The 25446-nt window shown below is 36.9% G+C and overlaps 1 protein-coding gene across 3 annotated transcripts in view; it reads right to left on the minus strand.

Annotated features, from left to right (window-relative positions):
• Positions 1-1210: 1210 nt before the first annotated feature.
• The window catches only part of prkg2 (protein kinase cGMP-dependent 2), a 51660-nt gene continuing 27424 nt past the window's right edge, over positions 1211-25446 (minus strand). For 2 of the 3 annotated variants that reach the window (XM_059338128.1, XM_059338127.1), the window contains exons 6-18: positions 22285-22362; positions 17144-17238; positions 14609-14677; positions 13344-13442; positions 11428-11578; positions 9965-10101; positions 7268-7357; positions 6866-7007; positions 4923-5086; positions 4666-4788; positions 3228-3290; positions 2662-2728; positions 1211-1749 (exon numbers count right to left, since the gene is read on the minus strand). In XM_059338128.1, coding sequence (XP_059194111.1) covers positions 1654-1749; positions 2662-2728; positions 3228-3290; positions 4666-4788; positions 4923-5086; positions 6866-7007; positions 7268-7357; positions 9965-10101; positions 11428-11578; positions 13344-13442; positions 14609-14677; positions 17144-17238; positions 22285-22362 — 1374 coding nt within the window. In that variant the 3' untranslated portion in view covers positions 1211-1653. The remainder of the gene's footprint in view (positions 1750-2661; positions 2729-3227; positions 3291-4665; positions 4789-4922; positions 5087-6865; positions 7008-7267; positions 7358-9964; positions 10102-11427; positions 11579-13343; positions 13443-14608; positions 14678-17143; positions 17239-22284; positions 22363-25446) is intronic. The other variant, XM_059338129.1, reaches the window with a different exon arrangement.

The following is a 25446-nucleotide window of genomic DNA, read 5'->3' on the forward strand; positions in this document are numbered from 1 at the left end:
TGCAGAAGCATTTTGGTCCATTCATTTCAATGCAAAATGAGTAAACTTGTCACTTGATTTATCAGCTCAGAAATGTTTTTAGGACAACACTATGGTCTCAATCACGAGTAAAAAAATCTTCTTCAAGACAATCTGATGTTAATAGTGTAAATAATGGCCCCGTTTATCGGTTTGGTCTCACAACTTTGAGCCTTTCACTGTATTTTTTTAATTAATGACTTCTATTTTTATTTATTTGAAGTCGTTAAGTGAAAATACAGTGAAAACCGCTAAACGTCCTTTTTTATATCTATATAACGTTATATATAACTTCATTGACTCGTTGCCGTGGATACGAATTGTTCTGCTTCTCTCCTGATGACGGCTCGCCTTGTTAGTGACCTGTCAATCAAAGGTAGCCCCGCCCAAAATCGATAAGCGGTTAAGGATAATGAATGAATGAATGATTTGGGGCATGACAACCTTTGATTGACAGGTGGCTAACACCAAGTGTTTTCACATCATGAAAGTTTATTGAGTGTGCTTGAAAAAGCACACCATGTACTATTCACCGGGCCTATTCCTAATTTTATTATTCTTCCGTTTCTTCCATGTTTTTTTCCAGTTGACTACTACTCCCACAGTTTTGGTCAAAAGGTAAAAAGGCATCAAATCGACCGGCTCGGCCATGAAAAGTGTGCTATGACTTTTCTAAGGGTTTCGACAAACAGTTTTCAAATTATTTGGCAAAAAAAAAAATCACCCCAATGTTACCCTATGGAGAGACTAGAGTGAATGACATCATCGCTAGAGTGCAGAGGCAGAGAAAAATGTGTCAAAAAATAAATTTCAAAACTGCTCTCAAGGCCGCAAATGCCAATCTACAGAAATAATTTATACATAGAAACGTACGAAAATTGGTCTTCTCACTCACATTCGTCTGCTAAAATTGTCAGAGTTATTAGTTAAGGTTCAATTTGTAATCTAATAATGTTTGGGTAGAGTCACAGGCCAGAGTCAAGCACACTCAAAATTTCTTTAAAAATGTTCTAGTTAGAACATTTTGTTAATTTAAAAATGTCTTGTTCAGCGTTCGGTTGGACTAAAAGACACTCTAAAGGGTCAATATTTAGAGTAAGAAACATTCATTTTGTTTTAGCGTTAAGAGCGTGTTTATTTCTAGATACACCCGTCCTTGCTCCTCCCCAGTCCAAATATGGTCTTTCCCGCTATTTTTGGAAATGCTCCCGTGGGTCGTATTTGAGTGTAGGAACAAACAACATGTGGTCGTAAGGTTTGGAGGACTTGTTGGCCTTGCAGCCGATTTTTCCAGTGGCCACTTACGGTACTGCAACAAAAAATTCCTCTGTGGCTCAAATCTTCCCTCATAGACCACCGTTATAAAACTGTAAAACTGTTGAAACGACACCTTGTACTACAAACAAGGAGTTTTAAATATTTGTCAAACTTTCCTTGAAAGGGCAACAAGCTGCTGAACTTCACAGTCAAACTCAAAGAGGATCTCCTGAACCTGACGATCATAAAGAAACCAGCTATCTGCAGCTGTTGAACCTCCACCATGACGCGAGGCCACCTTCACCCTTTAACTTTAGTTTGTCGAGGTGTGCAGAATAAAGGGAGAAGATGAGAAGACAGACGGAGCAGCAGAAGGCCTCAGAAGTCCATGTCCCAGCCGGAGAGCTCGTCTGGAGGACTGTCCTCGTCCGGAGGGTAGCTGTCGAAGTAGCTGTGGTCTGTCGGTCCGGTGAGCTGCAGGAGGAGACGGAGAGGCAGGAAGAGGTGAGAGACATGTTTCTAATAATGCCTCCTGGATTACTAACAGTAATTTACACTTGAGGAACCCTTGAGGAGCACTAGAAACCCACAATCAGAGGTTTGCTGCTACCTCTGCTGCCCTTGTTGTTGACACATGCAGAGCAGACGTGAGCAGGAACATTCATGTGTTTTCCACATGTTTTTATTCTGAACCAAACACTTTGTGAACACGGGAAACACAGGAGGTTTATCTGCCTGCTCCAAGAAACATTCATGCAAAACTAAAGGGCTAACACACAGGAACAGTTAGCCCGTTAGCATTAGCCCGCTAGCCCGTATCAATCACATCGTAGTTAAACAATCAAAAAAATTAATTATACGCATTTTAGTTGGTCTCTCTCGGCACAGAGTTGGTTTTGGTCTTGCTAGCACGCTATCGATCACCGGCTAACGTTAGCATGTAAGCGCTAATAGTTTGTAGGAAAAAAAACAACAGGATCCATGCGGGGGTCGAGGGGGTCAGGTGACAATTCTCATTTACATATTGACATTGATTTGGTCGACGTACAACCGGCCGGCTAACATAAGCCCGCTATGATCAGCCGATAACGTTAGCACGATATCGATTGCCGGCTAACATTAGCACGCTATCGATCGCCGGCTAACGTTAGCCCACTATCATTAGATGAAGGGATGAAACTTTTTCTGCTTGATTTGAAAAGTGTAATCAACATATAAAATGGAAATGGTTAATTTCACATATTTGTGAGTTGTTAATTTTTTCAATATCATTCCATAAAAATAATATTTTTTTAAATCAATGTCATGTAAAACTATTGAATTTTATATTTTAAAAATGCATTTTTTGCAAACTGTTTTACAAGCTTGATACATTTCAACACTTACTTCTCTTTTCAGTGGAGACGGGAGCGTCCGGGCCTTCAGTCCCTCCCAGTTGAAGCCATTAAACCACCTGCAGACACAAAAAAACACACCTGTGTGAGTAAATCTAGATCACTTCTTGTCTTTTCAATGTGTTTTCATTTTCAATAACGAGTTTGACTCTGACAGCAGAAACACAAAAGAGACAAAATCATTCAAATCAAAGCTCATCCGAGCAGTTTGCACCTTAATGACCATTTGCCTTGAACTTGACCATAGCATAAGAGCTTTTATCAGCTCAAAGGCCTGAGATCAGCAACATATTTAAATATAACAGACTTCTACCTGCTGCAGGCTGTAATTAATCACCCTGCATCTCTCTCTCAGCCTACATATTCTCCAGAAAAAGCAAGAAAAGCTGCATGAGTTCCAATAATATATATAATAATGAGCCTGTGACATGTTTTGCTGTTCTGGTACACTGTGTTCAGTCAGTGATTCTATAATTGCTGAGGTCATTAACCATTTACTCACATTCATAATGTTCAATCAGAGCTAATAGTTCCTCTAATCTCCCGCTCAGATCTTACCTGTGCTTCTTGATATCAATTATTCCGTTCTTGAGGTTTCCGAGTCGCTCTGATGGATTTCGTCTGGAAAGTAGAACACAGCAGGAACTTTTATTAATACATAAAAGCAGTTTTGAGACAAATAAACTTTTTCTGAAGTGTTTTTTGCCTTGATCAAATACTGGATATAATTATTGACAGGACCAAATTTGGGAAAAACCCTTCAGAAAATGAGACAAAATACATTTGAAGAATAACAAGTAGGCTTTCATACAAACAATGACTTATAAGTGAATATATCACATCTTGAAAGAGTGGACAGTATTTTATATTTGGCACACAGACAAGAGCTTGGTTGTTAAATAACACCAAATATTAAAGTGTTGATAACCTGTTGGACTGGTATTACGTTTTTCATTTAAACAACCATTTGACTGGGAAATAACTTTGACCCTGATGGGTTCAGATTATCTAAACCAGGGGTCCCCAAACTTTTTTCGGTGGGGGCCACATCAGCTTTTCTTTCTGTGATGGGGGGCCGGGGTCAGTCTATAACAGTAAATGATATGGGCCAAAGTGACCACCAGTGTTATTGTGTCAATATAACGATCATTTGTTGGCCTTGGCACCACCTGTTGGTGTAATAAAAAGTAATAAAAAGTCTTCACATGTTTATTTGAAGTACCACAGATATTCCTTTTATTTTGTAGAAAATTTAAACACACTGATGCCAGTTAACAATGAGGTGATGTGATTTTGTAACAGGTACAGGTGAAAATAGATACTGCATTCAGTTTCCCGTGGAAACTTGACGCTTACGGCTCGGCATCACGTAGGTCGGAATATACCATTGTGTGAGGGGGTGAAAATTAGCTACTACTGTAAATAATTCACAATTAAGGTCAATTTTAATTAGAACGCCTACCTTAATCATTACATGTGGATATTTTATAAATAAATATATAATAAATGCAATTTAAAAAAAACAGGCCATGTTTAGAGGGATTGTTTGGGATAGTTAAGTGGGCCACTCCAATTGCTTTGGCGGGCCGGAAGTGGCCCGTGGGCCGTAGTTTGGGGACCCTTGATTTAAAGTCATTATAAAGTCAATACATTTATGTATCAAGTTTTCCTCTCAAAGTGGTCCCAATGATTTGTGATTTATTCCAAAAAAAAGACTGACATGTGGACATGTGCTCTGTTACCCAAAAGTAAACAACAAATAAAAGCACATAAAAAAAAAATAAGAAAAAGCTTCCAAATGCAAAGACCATTTTAATTTAGTTGCATATTTGGCTATTAGTTGAATTTAACTCTCAAAATTACATTTCTCAAACCTATCTCAGGTACCCAGACTTTATCAACCATCATCAGAATCTGTTCTGAGGGAGTTTGGTGCCTTAGATAAACAGTAAAAGTGTTAGATTGGAGGATTTATTATCTTATTGTGATCTTGTACCTGCACAGTTTGCGTATGAGGTCTTCGGGTCTCTTGCTGATCTTTTTGGGGAAGTCCATCTTCTCGATTCCTTTCAGGATGAACGTGTACGTCATCATCTGGTCGCTCCCTGAGAACGGAGGGCTGTGGAGACGGGAAAGAAACAAAAATTATCTTTTAATTTCTTTAATTCGGCTTCTCAGCAAACGATAATGAGCTGAGACGAGGAAGGAGGCTGCAGAGATAAGCAGAAGAAGAAGATAAGATAACGATAAAACCTTCCAGTCAGCAGCTCGAACACCAGGATGCCCAGAGACCAGAAGTCCACGCTGAAGTTGTGGCCCTTGTTGAGGATGATCTCGGGGGCCACGTACTCCGGGGTCCCGCAGAAGGTCCAAGTCTTCTGGCCGCAGCGGATCTTCTTGGCAAAACCAAAGTCGACCTGGGGAGACAGAGCTGATCAGATAACTCTCAAGGTCTCTTAACAACAACGTAAAAACGTAAAAATTTCAGCAGCATGGAGTCCTGATCAGCTTAACTTTAAAGTTTTGGCTTTTACACAAGTTTCTATGTCCAATTTAGCACATCAACTCTTTTTCAGCAAAGGTTAAAACCACTTCGACCAAGTGGAACATGATATTTTCTAAGTTTTTGCAGAGATTTTATTGAATTTTGCAGTGTGCATTCAGCATTTTTAACCCTCTGGAGTCCATGAAAGCTCCAGAGCAAGACTTCTTCATGACGTCACGACGTAAAAACGTTCAGCAGCACGTTTCCCTGCTGCCAGCTGAACTCTAAAGTTTTGGCTTTTCAAGAAGTTTGCATGTCCAATTTAATGCATTAACCCTTTTTTAGTAAAGGTTAAAACCACTTCGACCAAGTGTAACATGATATTACTGAAGTTTTTGCAGAGATTTTATTGAGTTTTGCAGCGTGCATTCAGCATTTTTAATGCAATCTTTTGTGCTTCATGTTTTTTGTGTTTTTTATTTGTGTTTTTGCCATTTTTTGTGGTTTTTGTGTATTTTTGTGTGTTTTTTTAGTTGCTCTTTTTTGGTGTTTTTTGTGTATTTTTTATGTGTTTTAAATATTTTTTTGTGTTTTTGTGTGTTCATTCTGTGGTGGACTCTGCTAACACATCCATGTGCTCTTATTTTGAAAGCTACATGTGTTTGCTTATATTTTGAAGGCGGGTCCAACACGTTCTCACCATAACGTCTAATGGTGTGTTTAATTAACACTGAAAGTCTGAACTTGGAGCTCGGAACAACGTTGAAAATTCTGACTGATGAAAAAAGACATTCGTGTAGACCTTGAACGCACCATTAGCTGCCGGACTCTTTATGTGTGCTGCGATATAAATAATCTAACTAACGGAACATTATCCTCTGTTTTACCGACGATGTAAGATCCTGAAGTCAGCTTCACTCTAAAGTTTTGGCTTTTCAAGAAGTTTGCATGTCCAATTTAATGCATTAATTCTTTTTCACCAAAGGTAAAAAAAAAAAACCACCTCGACCAATTGTAACATGATACTACTGAAGTTTTTACAGAGATTTTATTACATTTTGCAGTGTGCATTCAGCATTTCAATGCAATCTTCGTGCTCCATGTTTTTGTGTATTTTTGTGTGTTTTTCTGTTTGTTTTTTTGTCATTTTTTGTGTTTTTATGTGTTTTTTATGTATGTTTTTTTTGTGTATTTTTTGTGTGTTTTATGTTTTGTTGTGTGTGTTTTTTGTATTTTTATGTGTGTTTTTGTGTTCAAAATGTTGATCCAGTAAGTCAAAATTACAAAATAATAATCAGGTGAAGTTGTGTTGAAAAAAATGATACCAACATTTTTAAGTCGTTTATAGGCAGAATGAAAAAAATAAAAAATTAAAAAAATAAAGTGGGTTAAAGTGAAAAAAATAATTGTCAGATCATGCTGGAGTTGTGCTAAGAAAATACCAAGTATCGTAAATATTATGTGGTATATCAGACCCAAGAGGGTTAACATAAAAATATCCAAATACTTTTAAGAATGACCACTAACTTTAAGAAGACTTTTTGGACTTTTACTGAGTAACGCCGGTGTTTATTGGCTTTCGTTAGATCTTATAAGTGCAGCTACTGTACAACACCTTTGAGGAAGGGGCCAAACTCTTTACAATGAGGATCTGAGACCAATAGGAGTGAAAGATCCTGCAGTTTCAGACAGAATCTGCTCCGCTGCTCACCAGTTTGATGTAGCCCTCCGTGTCCAGCATGAGGTTCTCTGGCTTCAGGTCTCGGTAGAGGACTCCTTTGCGATGGAGGTAATCGAAAGCCTCTGTGACACAACCGACGCAGAACTTGGCAGTGGGCTCATCAAAACTCCCCCTAAAGACCAGAAAGACCAATTTAAAGTTGTTGCTGACAGGCGGGTCGGACCCCGAGCTGTTCAGAGACGTGTTCTCATTACACAAATCCACCTGAACTCCAGCTACAGGAAGCTTTTATTCACTGATTCATGACGTCTGGATCACATTCCTGCAGGGCTCCTTCATTAAAGGCAGCCTGACTGTGATAGCATCACTCTACGCAGCACGGCAGGAATAAAAAGGCCGTGCAGGTGAAATTATTGTTCCAGAGACACTGACCTGTCTCTGAGCAGACTCCAGATCTCTCCTCCCAGACAGGCCTCCAGCAGCATGTACACGTACTTATTGTCCTTAAAGGTGCGGTACAGCCTGCAGGAAGAGAAACACAGACCTTTTGAACACACTAAAAACTGTTGTCTGTCTAAAAGTAGTGCAATAAAAATACAGATGTTTTCCCTAAGTAGGGTTGTCAAAAGTATCGATACTCAAAAAAGTATCGATGCTAAAACAGAAGTATCGATAACCCCAAACAGCATCACACATAGCCAAAAAATATTGTTCTAATTGTTATTTTTTATTGTATTTATTTATTTTTGCACTACCTCAGACCTGAAGCTTTTATTATAAATATTTAACCGTTGGTTCTGTTCATTTTTACATGTTGCATTTTTCTTGATAGTAAAAATATTTCTGTTAAATTTTGGGGTCTTTGTTTTTATCCTTGGGGTATCGAAAATGGTATCGAGTATCGAATATTTTCCTGAGTATCTGTATTGAGTTGAAAATTTTAGTATGGTGATAACCCTATCCCTAACCAGATGAATAATCAATATTGATCAAAATAATTGTGATTATCATTTTGGCCATAATTGTGCAGCCCTACTCTGAGGGTACCTGGTGTCAGACCGGTTCACCTTGTTGCTCAGAGCTCAAAGCTTGACGGACATTCCTCCCCTAGTAACGGTTGCTAAGGTAGGATTGGACGAGGATCGTTCAAGGGAGGAGTTTTGCGAATGGTCAGTTGGTCTTAAAATATATCTTGTTACTTTTACAGTTTAAATAATCAGGCCGCTTACTGCAGTAAAAGTACTAATACCACACTGTAAAGTTACTCCACTGCAAATTAAAGTCCTGCATTCAAAACTCACTGAAGTAAGTAACTTTAAGTACAAAAGTATCAGAAAATGTACTTAAAGTATCAAAAAACAGTACTTTTATATTATATTTACATTATTATTATTATTTATACAGAATGGACCTTTTAATTTTTTTATCTAGCTTTATTAATTTTTTGTTATTATTAACTTTTCTATTTTATTATATCTTACCTTACTTAGTTTTTTATTTATTTTATCTAATTAATTTCTAACCTGCCTCCAGTGTTTCCTCAGTTTGTGCTTTGTTTATAATGGGATCGAGGGTGTTTAATTGTTTCTATGTTTTATCATAATTATCATTATTTTTATTGTTATTTCCTTTTTTATGTGAAGCACTTTATGTTACATTTCTCTTGTATGGAAAGTGCTCTACAAATAAAGTCTGATTAATTGACTAAATGAATGATGCACTTTAATATAGTTAAAGACATTATTCTTTAAACTGTTGCTTCATTTGTGACCTGATGTGATTCTGCTGGTGTTCAGCAGCAGATTCAGGTTCAGACTGAGACTCCGAGACGCCGGAGACAGCCGGGCGGATGTGAGCCGCTCCGCCACAGCGTCACCCTGCATGCTCTTAAATCTTATATCACCTCACATCAGCCTTGGAAAGAGATTAGTGTGAAACATGAAGAGATAATAGTTAAAACACGTGAAAAAGGGTCAAACCGACAGGAGAAGAGGAGGTCAACAGGAGGAGGTGAAGAATGGCTTTAATATCTGCGTCTCTTCTGCTGCGTTCAGGGAAATCGGATCATCGTAATCTCACAAAAGGCAAAGAAAAAAAGCCACCGCTGCAATATTTCACTGCAAATAACTACGTTTTGGTTCACGGACGTCTTAATATCCCCCGTCGAGGAGATGTAATCTGCTGGAGGCCTCGATGTGATCTCATCAAAAACTAATAAGCGGAGCGCTGTTTCCCCTCGCTAATGGAGCCGAGATCATCCTGCAGGAGAGACACTGGAGACGGTCTGCTCTGGTTTACAGCAGAGATTCTCAACCTTTTTGAGTCTCGACCCCCAATCTAACATCATGTTGTCTCACTGAACAGAATCTCACAGTTCAGATCAGACAAACTCAGTTGATACGACGAATTTTGGACAAATAATGAAGCAGACAACAACTAAAACTTCTCTCTGTCTGTGCATTTATATATATATTTTTTATATTTTATTGTTACTTTTAATCTAAGTCCTTTGCTATCAGTTTAAAGGTCCATTCTGACCTCCTGAGTGTGTAACAGTCAGCTTCAAGCCAGAGACTCCTTGGAAAGTAACAACTTGATACTTTGGGATTTGTCAGAAAAGACACAAAATTACCCAAAAAAGAATCAAATTGAGCAAAAATTACGTAAAATTAAGCAAAAAAGGACTCAAATTGACCACAAAATGACAAAAAATGACCATAAAAAGACACAAAATGACTAAAAAAGACACAAAATGACTAAAAAAAGACATAAAATGAGCAGAAAAGTAAACAAATTGACCAAAAAAGACACAAAATGACAAAAAAAGACACAAAATGACTAAAAAAAGACACAAAATGACAAAAAAAAGACACAAAATGGCCCAAAAAAGAAACAAAATGACCAAAAAAGACGCAAAATAACCAGAAAAGAAACAAAATTACCAAAGAAAAAACACAAACTTAAACTTAAAAATAAACACAAAATGTCCAAAAACAGACATTAAATGAACAAAAAGACTAAAACATTTGGCGACCCCCAGAAATCATCTCGCAACCCCAATTGGGGTCTGGACCCCCAGGTTGAGAACTACTGTTTTAGAGGATGAGGAGGGGAAGAAGAAGAACTGACTTGACGACGAACGGCGAGCGAGCCTCGGCGAGGATCTTCCTCTCTGAGTGGATGTGCTCCTCCTGCCTGTTGTCCACCACGTGCTTCTTCTTTATCACCTTCAGGGCGAAGGTCACATCCTCGTGCCGAACCTTCACCTGCAGGAAGGAATGAGAACTTTTTTAACTTGTCTCAGCAGGAAATTAAGAACATTTCAGCATAGGTCTGTTTTAAAACAATGGTCAGGTTTAAACCAAGGTTATTGTAGTTAACGAAAACTAACGAAATAACAAACTAGAATTGAAAAAACATTTTCGTTAACTGAAATAAAAATAAAAATGATATTCGAAGCGGCACAGTCCTCCTGCAGCAGTCTCTCCCAGCTGCAGAGCCGGAGGGGATGTTAACCCCTTAGGGTCCAGTCTGCAAATTGCTAATAAGCTAACAATTAGCTCTGTAGCAGTACAGTGTGTATGTGCTAACAGGCTAACAGTTAGCTCTGTAGCAGTACAGTGTGTATGTGCTAACAGGCTAAAAGTTAGCTCTGTAGCAGTACAGTGTATATGTGCTAACAGTTAGCTCTGTAGCAGTACAGTGTGTATGTGCTAACAGGCTAACAGTTAGCTCTGTAGCAGTACAGTGTGTATGTGCTAACAGGCTAACAGTTAGCTCTGTAGCAGTACAGTGTGTATGTGCTAACAGGCTAACAGTTAGCTCTGTAGCAGTACAGTGTATATGTGCTAACGGTTAGCTCTGTAGCAGTACAGTGTGTATGTGCTAACAGGCTAACAGTTAGCTCTGTAGCAGTACAGTGTGTATGTGCTAACAGGCTAACAGTTAGCTCTGTAGCAGTACAGTGTGTATGTGCTAACAGGCTAGCAGTTAGCTCTGTAGCAGTACAGTGTGTATGTGCTAACAGGCTAACAGTTAGCTCTGTAGCAGTACAGTGTGTATGTGCTGCTGCTGCAGGAGGTGTTCACTTAGCGATCTCTGTTTGTTTACAACAAGCACCAGATACTAAAAACTGTTCCTATTGTTTGTTTAAAAGTAGTGCAATAAAAATACAGATGTTTTCCCTTATATGATGAATAATCGTGATTAATAATCGTGATTACAATATTGATCAAAAATAATCGTGATTATCATTTTGGACATAATCGTGCAGCCCTACTCTGGGGGTACCTGGTATCAGACCGGTTCACCTTGTTGCTCAGAGCTCAAAGCTTGACGGACATTCCTCCCCTAGAAACGGTTGCTAAGGTAGGAGTGGGCATACAAGGGAGGAGTTTTACGGGCAGTCAGTTGTCTTAAAATATTTTTTGCATGGATCAGTTTTAGGGGGTGAATCCACAAAGGATTAATATCAACATACTGATTCTGACTGGGTCTGTATTTCTATGTCCACAGCTGAAGAACCTTGAACTGTGAATGGCAATTTCTCTTTTCCTGAATAATTAATAAGTGCTTGAATCTCCAGGTCTCACCAGCTCCACTCGTCCGAAGCCTCCGACCCCGAGAGTGGCCACCACCTCCAGGTGGTCGAAAGGTCTGGAGGAAGGAAACACGGAGACCATCTCCTTCAGCTGGATGACGTCTGGAGACAACGGCTGGCTCTGGTGGCGAGACACCGACCTCCTGTCGGGAAACAGAGAAACAGAGGAGGGGCTTCATTTTCACTCACCAACTGTAAGTGGGCATTATATTTTCACTCACTCAGGTTAGTTTATTATCCGTGATTCTAGCTGTTTCCCAAAGTCAAGGAAGGATCCTAGAACGGCTGAATCTGAAGGATTCTACCTCATCGAGGTCTGAAGGACTGTCCCAATGTCCAGGATCCTCCAGAGGACAGAGTCCTTCTTCTGCCCAAATACTGAGGATGCATGTGTCTATCCTCCGTGCGCCCCAACTACCCATAATGCATTGTGCACACTGGTCTACAGGGAGATTTAAAAATTGTGAGCGTAGAAACAGTGACGCCGGCGGCGCAATATGCATTTAAGACCAGTGCAGTTTTTGCCATCAAGTGTAGCAATAGCATATTTAGAAATATAGTACATTTCATGAATTCAGGTAGCCTATAGGTAGGTAGACCTTCTGTAAACTAGAATACTTTGGTTTTTTAAGTAAAACACAATACTTTCAAGTACATTCAGAACATTGGAAACCCTGACTATTATTATTACTTATGGACGCTTCCATCCGTTGGTTTTTAGTAACTAAATGTCCCATCATCCACGGGGCCAACCAAATCGTCTCATCAGCTTCTTCCTTCATGTTCACTGTGGTTTGTTGTTGTCTCAACTCATCAACGCTAGTTGGTGCTCCAGTATAATCGGTCCTCCTGAAACTCATCCAGTGAGAAACGTTCCGCGGTGCAAAAATAAGTGAGATTAAAATGCGTCAATTTTTTTTTACGCGTTCATTTTTGTGTAACTAATTAATCTTAATTAACGCGTTAAAGTCCCGGCCCTAATTTAAATATATAAGTATTTACATAAACAAATGTCAGAATATTTATCTAAAGATAATTAACATCATCTTGATACATTTAGTTAATTAATGCCGTCTCAGTTGCTAAAGTTATTGTTAATTAATTTATATGCAGATGATGATGTACTATGTGTAAAGTATACGTAGCTATGCCATTCAGAAAGTTATACATGTTTATTGTGTTAACAGACCGACAGTCCGCTATAATCCTTTATTGTTATTTATAAATATCGTATTTCCCCAATTAATGACCGGCCTCATTTAGTAACCGGGTGTAAAAACAATTTTTAGTAAATAAAAGCCGGCCTCTTTTATAAGCCGGGTGTCTTACTGGTGTTATGTCAAAGTCTCCTGCTGTCCTAGTCATTCTCTGTAAAGTCCAGCCGTTTACGCACATTCTTCTGGGCTTTTTAGTAGTTTAGCATTTTAAATCCTGTTAAAATGAACATTCAGCGTGCTGTTCATTGTTTGTTTACATCCGAGTACTTCCAATATGGCCGATATCCAGGTAGCTGGCTACAATTCGCTGTGCAAAACACTCTAAAAAGTGCCGGTTAGAGTTGCTCTGATTTTCTTTTTTTAATAAAAGCCTCCTTCAAATAATAGCCTGCCCCTATTATTAGCCTGGTCCCAAACGGATTTTTTATTCATAGAAGCCCCGGCTACTATTTGAGGAAATACGGTAACTGTTTTTAAATTGCAGCGTTGAATTTTAACAGGATGTCCAATTACACAATGACTCACATCTGCACACTGAAGGCTGTTCCATTAGTGCATTATTACAGTGAAAGGAAGGACTCTGGCCTCGTCTCTGGAGGACCCGACTCTGAAGGAAGGATCCTACCGAGGAAGGATCCTACCAAGGAAGGATCCTTGACTTTGGGATGCAGCCTATGTGTCCCGCTCCTACCTGGCGTGTCTCTTCTTGTCGTCCCGATCGAGTGTTGCCACGTAGCCTTGCAGGTACTTCTGCAGCTCGTTGAACGTTCCCACCGTCTGATCAAATGTCCTGAAAAAACAGCAGGAATGTTGGCTTCACAACACACACTTTGACTTTTTGACTGACGGGAGAGAAAAAAAGCATTTTTTTACAGAAAGAAATCAGAGCAAAAGAAACAGTTGACAGCAGCTGATAGATACAATAAAACCCTGTTGTGTCTTTCCAAAGGAAGATCTGATTATGTTTTAATGAATCAGACTGTAGGATGCTAACGGGAGGAACCATCACATCTGTCAGTCACACATTCGTCATGAGTGATAATGGAAGAAATCTCACTCAGTATTTAGGCAGCATGCTTCCTTTAATACTTCTGAAGATTTCGCTACAAATTATTTGTTTCTTACCAAGATAAAAACAACTAAGATTTAGAATTTATCTGGTTTTAAGAGTTCATTTCTTATTTTAAGTGTTCAACCTTTCAGTTCAACCACACCTTTTTTAGCAGTGTTGCAAAAGAACAACATAAATACACAAACTAAGCCAAAAAGCTCACACCGTAAAAAAGGTGTTTAGTCTACAAACCAGATAAAACAGTAAATCTGAGGGAAATGATCTTGCTGCATGGACAGATAATTTACCTTGACAAGATTTCTTAAATTAAGATTATTAAATCTAAAAATAAGCATGTTGAACACTTAAAATAAGAAATTAACTCTTAAAACAAGAATAAAACCAGTTAAAACCAGAATAAAACCAGTTAAAACCAGAATAAAATTAGCATAAAACCAGTTAAAACCAGAATAAAACCGAATAAAACCAGAATAAAATCGCATAAAACAACATAAAACCAGTTAAAACCAGAATAAAACCACATAAACCCAGAATAAAACCAGTTAAAACCAGAATAAAATCGCATAAAACCACATAAAACCAGTTAAAACCAGAATAAAACCACATAAAACCACATGAAACCAGTTAAAATCAGGATAAAAACCAAGAGATTATAAAATTTAATTTAATAAATCTTGTCAAGGTAAATAATCTGTCCATGCAGCAAGATCATTTCCCTCAGACTTACTGTTTGATCTGGTTTTTAGACTAAACACCTTTTTTGCAGTGCAGATTTTTCCAAATAACCATAAATCTAACGTGCTGATGAAAACCTTCTGTTAGAGGGTTGAACATTATTTTGTAGGTTTCCATAAAAAGTGCACTTCAAATGTCAGAGTACTCACTCTCTGTCGATGACGAGGCACTCCACGCCGTTGTCATCGGCGATGATGTTGGCGGACCGGACGTCATCACTGAAAGACACACACACACACACACGTATCATCATAAAACAATGATAAGAACACTCAGCAACAACCTTAAAGTCCATCTGTATTTTTATTGTTCTGTATTTTATTGTGAAGGACAGAAGTACCATCCGGGTGTGTTGATAATGATGGTTGATAACGGTGATATTTATTTATCTTACCCAGAAACATCCAATTTACCCCGAAAAAATCAACAACCCCCATTGTTTTATTGTTTAACAGCGAGGAGATCAAGTGTCTGATGTGGGATACAGTTAGCTCACGGCTAATTCACCGGCGTTAGCGTCTTTTAGCCGTCTCTGGTAAACCCGAGGCTAACGTACACGGTTAAAACAATACACGGTTCAAAAGATAAGAAGTTAGACTTTAGTTTCACACCATTTAATTTATTGGAATCATAACATGATGATTTATATTAGTAGTTAATGTGAAATGTTGATAGAATCTCAGCCGAACGATGTCCAATTCGGGATACAGTTAGCTAACGGCTAATTCACACCATTAGCGTCCTTTAGCCGACTCTGGTAAACCCGAGGCTAACGTACACGGTTAAAACAATATACGGTCTGAAAGATGAGAAGTTGGACTTTAGTTTTACACTATTTAATTAATTGGAAACATAACGTGATGATTTATATTAGTAGTTAACGTGAAATGTTGATAGAATCTCAGCCGAACGGTGTCAGATTTGGGATACAGTTAGCTCACGGCTAATTTAGCTGCGTTATCGTCCTTTAGCAGACTCTGGTAAACCTGAGGCTAACGTACATGGTTAAAACAATATACGGTTCAAAAAATAAGAAGTTAGACTTTAGTTTCACACCATTTTTAACTGGAAGCATAACATGATCATTTATATTAGTAGTTAATGTGAAATTTTGAAAGAATCTTAGCCGAACGGTGTCTGATTTGGGATACAGTTACGCTAAGTAGGCTCCTTAAGTACTGTAAATTTTTTAAGTATAATTTTGTATAATTTATTGTACTTTATTCAAGTATTTACATTTTAGTGCATACACACACATGTTTCTGACTCGGACTCCTCCCACTGTCTCTGTGATGGTTTTAGGATTAGAAAAGCTTTTTGTCTTTAACCTGCATCCATTAACAGCATTAACAGCTGTGGATCTCCTCTTAAACAATCAATATGTAAAACATTCTGTCTGCAGAAACATTCAAGAGCTTACCAGGGTTTTACCAACATTAGAAGGCTTATAAACCACCTGAACTCAATTACTGTAAAATCAATGTGGAAAGCAGGAAAAAAAAAATTGTTCATTTATTATCTTCTCAAGATTTTTACACAGTTATGGTAAAAATAATAATAAAAAAGTGGTGTGATATTGCTTAACTATTATTATTGCTGGGCGGTATGACAATATATAATGTGAAAACTGTATAAAATGTTTATCGCATATATATTTTTATAAAAATTGTCAGAAAAAACAGTGTCTGAACTGTGATCTGGTAATATAATATAGTCACTTCGACAACATCTTACGTTCTGATTCTTGCATTAAGTCGTGATATACACAGTTGCTCATAAAGTTGGAATAATAATACTTTATAAATAACTTATAAACTTATTATTATTATTATTACCTATAAGCTGATAAATGTCATTATCAGCACATCACAATCATGTCATGGAAATAACTATTTTTATTGGCGACAAAGTATATATATATATATATATATATATATATATATATTATGGCAAGCCGTTCAAGAAATCATGATATATATGGATTCAAAACCAGAGTATATTGAAACCTGAGAATATTAAAGAAACCTGAGAATATATATTAAAACCTTTGGTTAAAACCGTCAATATATTCACAGATATATATATATATCTGAGAATATATATAAATATATATATCTGAGAATATATATATATATATATATATATATGGATTGGATGGATTCAAAACCAGAGGATATATATTAAAAGTCTGAGAATATATATAAAACCTTTGGTTAAAACCTTCAATATATATTCTCAGGTTTCTATATATATTCTGAGACTTTTAATATATATTCTCAAGTTCAATATATATTCTCAGGTTTTCATTGCTTATATATAGTAATTTCCTGAACAGCATACATTAAAACCCGAATTTAACAATAATGAACCAGTTAAACCAGTAGATTACATGTAATCAGATTACTAGTTTTGTTTGAAGGCAAAATATCTTGTTTTGCAGATTTTTGAAAAAGCTGCAGAAGAACCTTTTTTCCCCCCAGCTTTCTGTCTTCCTCTTAAAGCAGAAGTGTTCCTTATCTCCAGCGTCGTTCAGGCTCTAAAACCCTCTGAGACAATATTAGGAATGTTTTGTGGCGTATAAATAAACACGACTCGCCTGTTAAAACTGTTTTTCTTCCCCTAAAGAGCTCCAGAGACAGAAGCAGTGAAATGACACTCTGCTGGTATTCGCTGTTTATTTTCACCTGATGAGAGCTTTCTCTCCGAAGTAGTCGCCTCTCTGCAGCGTGTTGATGATCTGAGGAACCTTGTGGGCTTCGGTGGTCTGCGTCACCTTCACCTGCACAAAAACACAAAAACACTCAGTCAGCAATCTTTAAGGATCTTTAAGGTTTAACGTTTAACTCCTGACGTCTCTGCTGCACCGCTGCAGCTTTCACAGGTGCTTCTAATTCTCTACAAATGTTTTTACGTGCATTGTAAGAAGAAGAAAAAAGTTCGAAAATCCTGAGAAATTAGAATAATTGACATGTTCAATTATAGTAATTGGAACATGATGGCTGTGAGTGATGAAGTGGCGTTGATGTACGATATTTTCTGTCAAAATAGACGAATTCGTTGTACGTCAGAGCAGAAACCAAATCACCAAATGATTTCAACTCAAGGAGTTATTCTTCCACTGTGAGCCTATTTTAGCCGTTTTTGAATACTTTTGATTTTGCCCTTCATGTACCACATAAAAATGTTTATTATACCCATATTTGGTGTACATATTTGGTATTTTAAGATGAAGTGCATTTTGAAATTGACCTAAAATACATGTAAAAATGAGCGAAAAAGACTCCAAACAACCAAAAATAGATGCAAAAATGACACAGAATTATCAAAGACACAAATTGACCAATTGTTTTAGTTGTTTTTGCTTGTTCTCTGTTTTTATTGTTGGTCTGTCCTGTCATGTACAGCACTTTGTATCAGCTAACGCTGTCTTAAAGGGCTCTATAAATAAAGTTGATTTGATTTGATTTGAAAAATACATGTAAAAATTACCCAACAGCCAAAAAATAGATGCAAAAATGACCAAAATAGATGCAAAATGACCAAAATAGATGCAAAAATGACCAAAATACATGCAAAAATGACCAAAATGGATGCAAAAATGACCAAAATGGATGGAAAATTACCAAAATAGATGAAAAAATGACCAAAATAGATGCAAAAATGATCAAAATAGATGCAAAATGACCAAAATAGATGCAAAATTACCAAAATTTATGCAAAATGACCAAAATAGATGCAAAAATGACCAAAATGGATGCAAAAATGACCAAAATAGATGCAAAAATGACCAAAATAGATGCAAAAATGAACAAAAAATGACACAAAATTGAATAGCCTGCATTTATTAATTAATTAATATTACAGTTTTTGATTGTACATTTTACAAAGGAAATGTTTATTTACACGTCTTTATTGTGTGGGGAGAGAAAAAAATGTAATTGTGTAATTATCAGACCGTCATTACATTTTTCATCTTGCGGACCCCCAGGGGTCCACGCACCACACTTTGGGAACCTCTGATTTAGAGGCTTTAAAACCAGTAACCCACCTCCGTACCAGGTCAGACATCTCAAACCGTCCTGCTGAAGAAAAGCAGCAATGACATCAGAGCAGCGAGCTGGTGTGTTTTAGCTAAGTGTCCCGTTTGACCTCTGACCTTTCACTTCCCCTGTTTTTCTGGTGGCTCAGAGTTTATTCCCTCCCTGGTGAGGGGGGGGGGTGAGGGGGGGGGCATTTCCTGTATTAGCCCCATTCCTCCCAAACAACACATGTTCCTCTCTGGTCGGTTAGAGGAGCTTTCGGCTCATAATGGCATTTTAAAAAAGTCCCCCGTGGACCCCCGGCCCCCCCTCCGGCCCCCCTCTCGCCCCCCCTGGTGTCGGGTTACCGACTTATCAGACAGACGGTGAGTCACAGTCAAACCTCCCACAATAACAGCTTGTTTTGTTGGAGTATTGCTCAAAACTGCTGTGTTATTGGAGTTAAATGCATGTATTTTGTTTGTATTTTATATTGTTTTTAGCCCTTTTTTCCATTGACTTTGAGAACCTTTAAATCCCTCATCCGCTCAAAAATTTGAGGTTTTTTTTAATGTTTATGTCCCCTAAAACCTTGATTATACTGACTTATATTGTTTTGTTTTTTTCACATTTTAATGCAGAAATGTTGCATATTATACGTTTTAAGGCGATTAAATACTGAAACCCAAGAAATAGTTTATATACTTAAAAAACAAAACTTTTTTACATGCTTTTCTAAACAATGAAAAAAACATATATATTTATATATATATATTATTTAACACCATTAAAGAGTTAAAATATTAACACTTTTCAAAGTGTCATTTTAACTCAGAAAAAGTGTTAAATTTAACACTCTGAGTTGTTTGTAACCACAAAATACAGTTTCAGTTACTTATCTTCTTTTTTTTTTTAACTCGTTTTTATTTTTATTTCAGTTAACGAAAATGTTTTTTCAATTCTAGTTTTCGTTATTTCGTTAGTTTTCGTTCACTGTAATAACCTTGGTTTCCACCACACTGCAAAAAAAGAAAAGTTGGGTGAACTCAAAATTTGAAGGCAACAAACTTCGATAAAATTTTAAGTTGGACAATTAAACTTAATATTTTAAGTTTTGTTTTTGAGTTTGCTCAACTCTGAATTCAGATTTTTGAACTTATAATTTTACATTGTAATAACTTTTAATCCTTACTTCTGCTAACTTCTGCAATGTGCTGAATTGGCACGATTGTAACGCCGCTATGAAATGTCAGCTAATGTTGAGACCACAATTTTGAGTTAGCATTGATACGCTAATGGCTACTCTTGTAGCTGTAACAAGCAGCGCCGCTAGCATCAGTTAGCCGCCAGCATCAGTTAGCCGCTAGCATCAGTTAGCCGCTAGCTTTCGCTAATGACCAAATTTCACCGATTTCCCGCATTTCCCAACAAAGAAATAAGAGTTATCAGAACTATTGTCCCTTGTTGTGAACCCCAACTTAAAGATATAAGTAACAACAACTCACCAACTTGTTTTTGAGCAGACAACTGGCTTCCTTTGTTGTGCTAACTTACATTATTGCCCTAAATGTCAATAATTTATATTTCCACGTTTTACCAACTTAAATCACTGTTTTAGGCCAAAAAATACAAGTTGGCTTTTATTGCAGTGCAGATTTGACTGATAAATTCCTGTGGAAACTAAAGTGAGGAGGATGACAGCAGGAAGCAGAAAGTGATTATTTCTGTATTTCTGTTGGTTTCATGCTGACTGATGAGAAAATCCTTTGCAGCAAAGAGTCTCATTGTTTCAGAGTCTGAAAACATCTCAGAAATCTCTGCGCTGCAGCCAGTATGAAACATTTTATTATAACCAGGAGGAGAAAGAGTAAAAACTCTCTGCAGTTATTTTATTCACTTAATGGTGGATTCTCGTCCGTCCACCGCTGGCTCAAATATATCAACAATTATGACTTGTCTTAAAGGGCTCTATAAATAAAGTTGATTTGATTTGATTTGAAAAATACATGTAAAAATTACCAAACAGCCAAAAAATAGATGCAAAAATGACCAAAATGGATGGAAAATGACCAAAATAGATGCTAAAATGACCAAAATGGATGGAAAAATGACCAAAATAGATGCAAAAATGACCAAAATAGATGCAAAATGACCAAAATGGATGGAAAATGACCAAAATAGATGAAAAAATTACCAAAATAGATGCAAAAATTACCAAAATAGATGCAAAAATTATCAAAATGGGTGCAAAAATTACCAAAATGGATGCAAAAATGACCAAAATGGATGGAAAATGACCAAAATAGATGCAGCAGATGCACTCTGCAGCCAGAGTGAAATGTTTTATTATAACCAGGAGGAGAAAGAACAAAACCTCTCTGCAGTTATTTTATTCACTTAATGGTGGATTCTCGTCCGTCCACCACTGGCTCAAATATATCAACAATTATGACATTTCGCACAGACTTTGATGAATCCCACAGGATGAATACCAATGACTCCACTGGCTTTTTATCTTGCACCACTATGAGTTTCATATTTGGATTTTTTTTGGCAAAATGTATAAACATTTTTTGAGTTTGCTGCACAGATTCATGTCCCCCTCAGGATGAATTTTAATCAGTTTATTTGCCTTTAACTTTTTCGAGTGGCCTAAAATGATTAATGTTGACCAGATGACCATTAGAAAAATGTTTTTTTCATGCAAAATTAATGCAAGTCAATGCAAATGTCCTCAAAAGTGACTTAAGTAGATATTTCTAGGTTTTAGGGATGGGCTTTTGGAAGAATCCTAAAGAAAATCTTGAGCAACTATAATGTTATAGATCGATCGTTGCTCTTTCATGCATATATGGGCAAAATAGCATACATATATATATATATATATATATATATATATATATATATATATATATATATATATATATACACACAGTACTATGCAAAAAGCCTGTTTTGCTAATGGACACTTTTATTTTGAAAGGACCAAAAGAGTCGAAGTCATGACTTCGACTTCTTTCTTGTTGTTTTGACTTTTTTCTCGTTATTTTGACTTTTTTTTTTTTTTGAGATTTCCACTTTTTTATTCTCATTTTGACCTTTTTTTTTTCATGATTTCAACCTTTTTTTAAATTTTGACTTTTTCTCATGACTTCAACTTTTTTCTCGTTATTTTGACTATTTTCTCATTTTTTTTTTTATTTTTTTTTCTTGATTTCAACTTTTTTTTTCAAGTGATTACATGCCCCGGAACATTCATGAGATTACTTTTCACAACTGTATTTTGTGGTCATAAAACTAACTTAAACAAACTAAAATTAGTGTGAAAATGTCCTTCGTTTTCGTCTTTGTCAACTTTTTTCATCCGTAAAACTTTTTGATTGATATAAAATCTGGTTTTACGACTTATTAAACTTATTGGGGCTGAGATGGATCAGACAAAGGAAATAAAGGAAACATTTATTGTGACTTTTTGAATCTGGCACCCAACAAATACCCCATTACAAAACAACTACAACTAACACTAACACTAATAAAAACTAAACTAAAACTAGTAATCTCACTCTAAAAACAAATTAAAACTGAATGTCCATCCATCCATTTTCCTCCGCTTATCCGGGGCCGGGTCGCGGGGGCAGCAGGCTAAGCAGGGCATTCAAGACGTCAAACGAAATTAAAACTAAAACTACTGAAAAATCCCAAACTATTATAGCCAACCATTTAAAAGATACCATTAATGGATGATGGATGAATAACTCCCGTCCCCGGTTTGTTTGTTTGTTTGTTTGTTTGTTTGTGTTTCTTACCTTCCCCTGAGCGATGATGTAGAAGGTGCTGCCCTCCTCCCCCTCGCGGATGACGTAGTCTCCCTTGTCATAGTATTCCTGATGGGAGAGAGGAGAGAGGGGTGAGGAGGGGTGAGGAGCACAGTCAGATTGATTAACCATTGGACCGGCTGCTGTGATTCCTGGTAGCCGGGCCCCTGAGGGACGAGTCCAGCCGTCAATGGCTCTCAGCCCCCATCAGGGTTTTTGGGAGCTGATGGGATTAATGAATCACGAAGGGAAGGTCAATAGTAAATGTTGATTATGATGTTTTTAATGTCTGTCATGAGGGCCTTTCAGCATCACGGCCATGGGATTTCACAGTCCTGTTTCCATTCATGAATCACTCTGCACATTTTTTTGGAAGATTTGCATGAGGAAAGCTACATGGAACGTAAACAAAGCTTTAGGAAATGAGCATAAAAGAAACAATTATTTAAAAAGACACAAAATTACCAAAAAAGACACAAAATTTACAAAAAAAGACACAAAATTATTAAAAAAGACACAAAATTTACAAAAAAATACACAAAATTACAAAAAAATGCACAAAATTACAAAAGAAGACACAAAATTACTAAAAAAGACACAAAATTACAGAAAAGACACAAAATGACCCAAAAAAGACACAAAATCACCAAAAGACATAAAAATTACCAAAAAATACATAAAATTACTAAAAAAAGACACAAAATCATGAAAAAAGACACAAAATTAACAAAAAAAGACACAAAAATTACCAAAAAAATACATAAAATTACAAAAAAAACACAGAATTACCAAGAAAGACCCAAAATGATGAGAAAAAGACACACAATTACCAAAAAAAGACACAAAATTATTAAAAAAAGACACAAAATTACAAAAAAGACACAAAATGACCGAAAAAGACATTTTTTTTTAAAAAGACACAAAATTACAAAAAAAGTAATTAAAGGGACCTTCCACACACAAACCGGTAAAGTGGCATTCATATTAAACTCACATTAAACTTTCATATCAAGGTGGGGGCCACAAAATATCGTCACAAGGACCACAATTGGCCCGCAGGCCGCCAGTTTGAGACCCATGTTCTAAAACATTAATATGAGTCAGATTTTGCTGCATGTATAAACAACCTTTCCTGACATTTTTGAGTTGAAGAACAGTCTTAAATAGATACGAAGCCTGAAGTATCAGTGTAGTATCAGATTGAATATTCCCTCCACAGTGACTCAGAGTGGCGTTTCAACCTTGAAGACTTGTGATCTGATTAAAACTGACACCTGTCAGCCGACCAGACTCCAGTCACTCCGGTGGCGATGTTGAAAGCTCTCAGAACAGAAAACCAGTCACGGTCCAGTTGGTGCACATCACACTCCACTGAGGAGTGTTTGGATCAGTCTAACGAGCGCCATAAAAGTGAACGACACGTTGAAATATTCCTGAATTAAACACCGAGGCCCAGTGTGTCCTCTCAGTCTGCAGCCTGCTGAGTCAGCCGGCTGCCAGGTCGCCTCCATTTTTAAAGCTTTTAGGTGAAGAAGGGGAAGTTGTAGAACCTGATAATGTAATAAATTCCCAATAATGTAATAACCCCGATAATGTAATAAAAATCTGCACTTGAGTCCATGGAAAATGTAATAAAATCTGATAATGTAATAACTTCCCGATAATGTAATAAAGTGCATTTCCCAATAATGTAATACACTTTTTACCAAAAATGTAATAAAGTATAACATTAATGGAAGGTTTTTGATCAAATCAAAGATGGCGGAAAATCCAATATGGCCGAAAAACCCCATTGAGGATGCATTGAGCTGGGATTGGCCCAAGGGTTCCAGTGATACATCCTTTGAGAAAAACGGATGAACGGGTCAAAAGTGAATAAACATTCAACTTTGACCTGTTGGTGGCGCTAGAGCTCTTGAGCTAGAGTTGATACACAGTATCACCACTTGAACCCAAGTAATGGGTGGTCTGCTGTTAAATTATTACAATATTGGGGAATTATTACATTATCAGGACTTGCAAAATGAAGGCTAACCTGATAATGTAATTACCTCCCATTAATGTTATAATTTATTTACAAAATTACAAAAAAGACAGAAAATTACCAAAAAAATCCACAAAATAACTAAAAAAGACACAAAATTATGAAAAAAAGACACAAAATCATGAAAAAAGACACAAAATTACCAAAAAAGACACAAAATTACCAAAAAAATCCACAAAATTACTAAAAAAGACACAAAATCATGAAAAAAAGACAAAATTATGAAAAAAAAGACACAAATCATGAAAAAAGACACAAAATTACAGAATAGACACAATATTACTAAAAAAAAAAGGACACAAAATTACAAAAAAGACACAAAATCACGAAAAAAAGACAAAACTACAAAAAAGACACAAAATTACCAAAAAAAGACTGCTACCGAGCTGTTCATTAGCAGCCGTGCTAATGAACAGTTATTACATTATCAGGCTTTATTACATTTTCAATGGACTCAAGTGCAGATTTTTATTACATTATCAGGATTATTACATTATTGGGGTTATTACATTATGGGGAATTTATTCCATTATCAGGTTGTACAGAAGTGCAGAAGGAATGAAGGTGAGCAGGATGAGATGTTTCTGGGCCGGCTGCCAGGTTCCCAGCAGCTGAGACAACTGGCTGTGATCCATTTGACTGTAGAGGACTTTTTGGCGGAAAAGTGGACAAACAAATCAGAGCAACCACGCGTAAACATTCCCTGGTGTTTACTGTCAAAACTCTTGACACAAGTGGCATTTTCCTCGAGCGTCCGGGCTTGTTTACGTCACGTTTACGCTTCAGGAGAGCCGGTTTAACACCCGTCCGTGACGGGGAGACAACATGCCAAGGCTCTGTTTATAAAGACTGTCTGGGTGATACAGCGACACCGTTCCTGAACTGGAGCCAAACATTTACCTTTTCAGGGAAGAAAAAGAGACGTTTTCTCCTCCATTAAATGCTCTAAGTACCCAGACCCCCAACAGGCTCATATGTCCTCTTCTGCTTCTCTAAATATATGTTTTTACCCCATGGAGTCTGGGACTAGTTTGTCCATTTTTGAAAACCTTTTCATGTCTTTTATGTGTCATTTTGTTGTGGGTTTTTTTGGTCATTTTTCTAGTCAT

This window comes from Centropristis striata, chromosome 7 (genome assembly GCF_030273125.1).
Source record: "Centropristis striata isolate RG_2023a ecotype Rhode Island chromosome 7, C.striata_1.0, whole genome shotgun sequence".
In the NCBI taxonomy this organism is placed as follows: Eukaryota; Metazoa; Chordata; class Actinopteri; order Perciformes; family Serranidae; genus Centropristis; species Centropristis striata.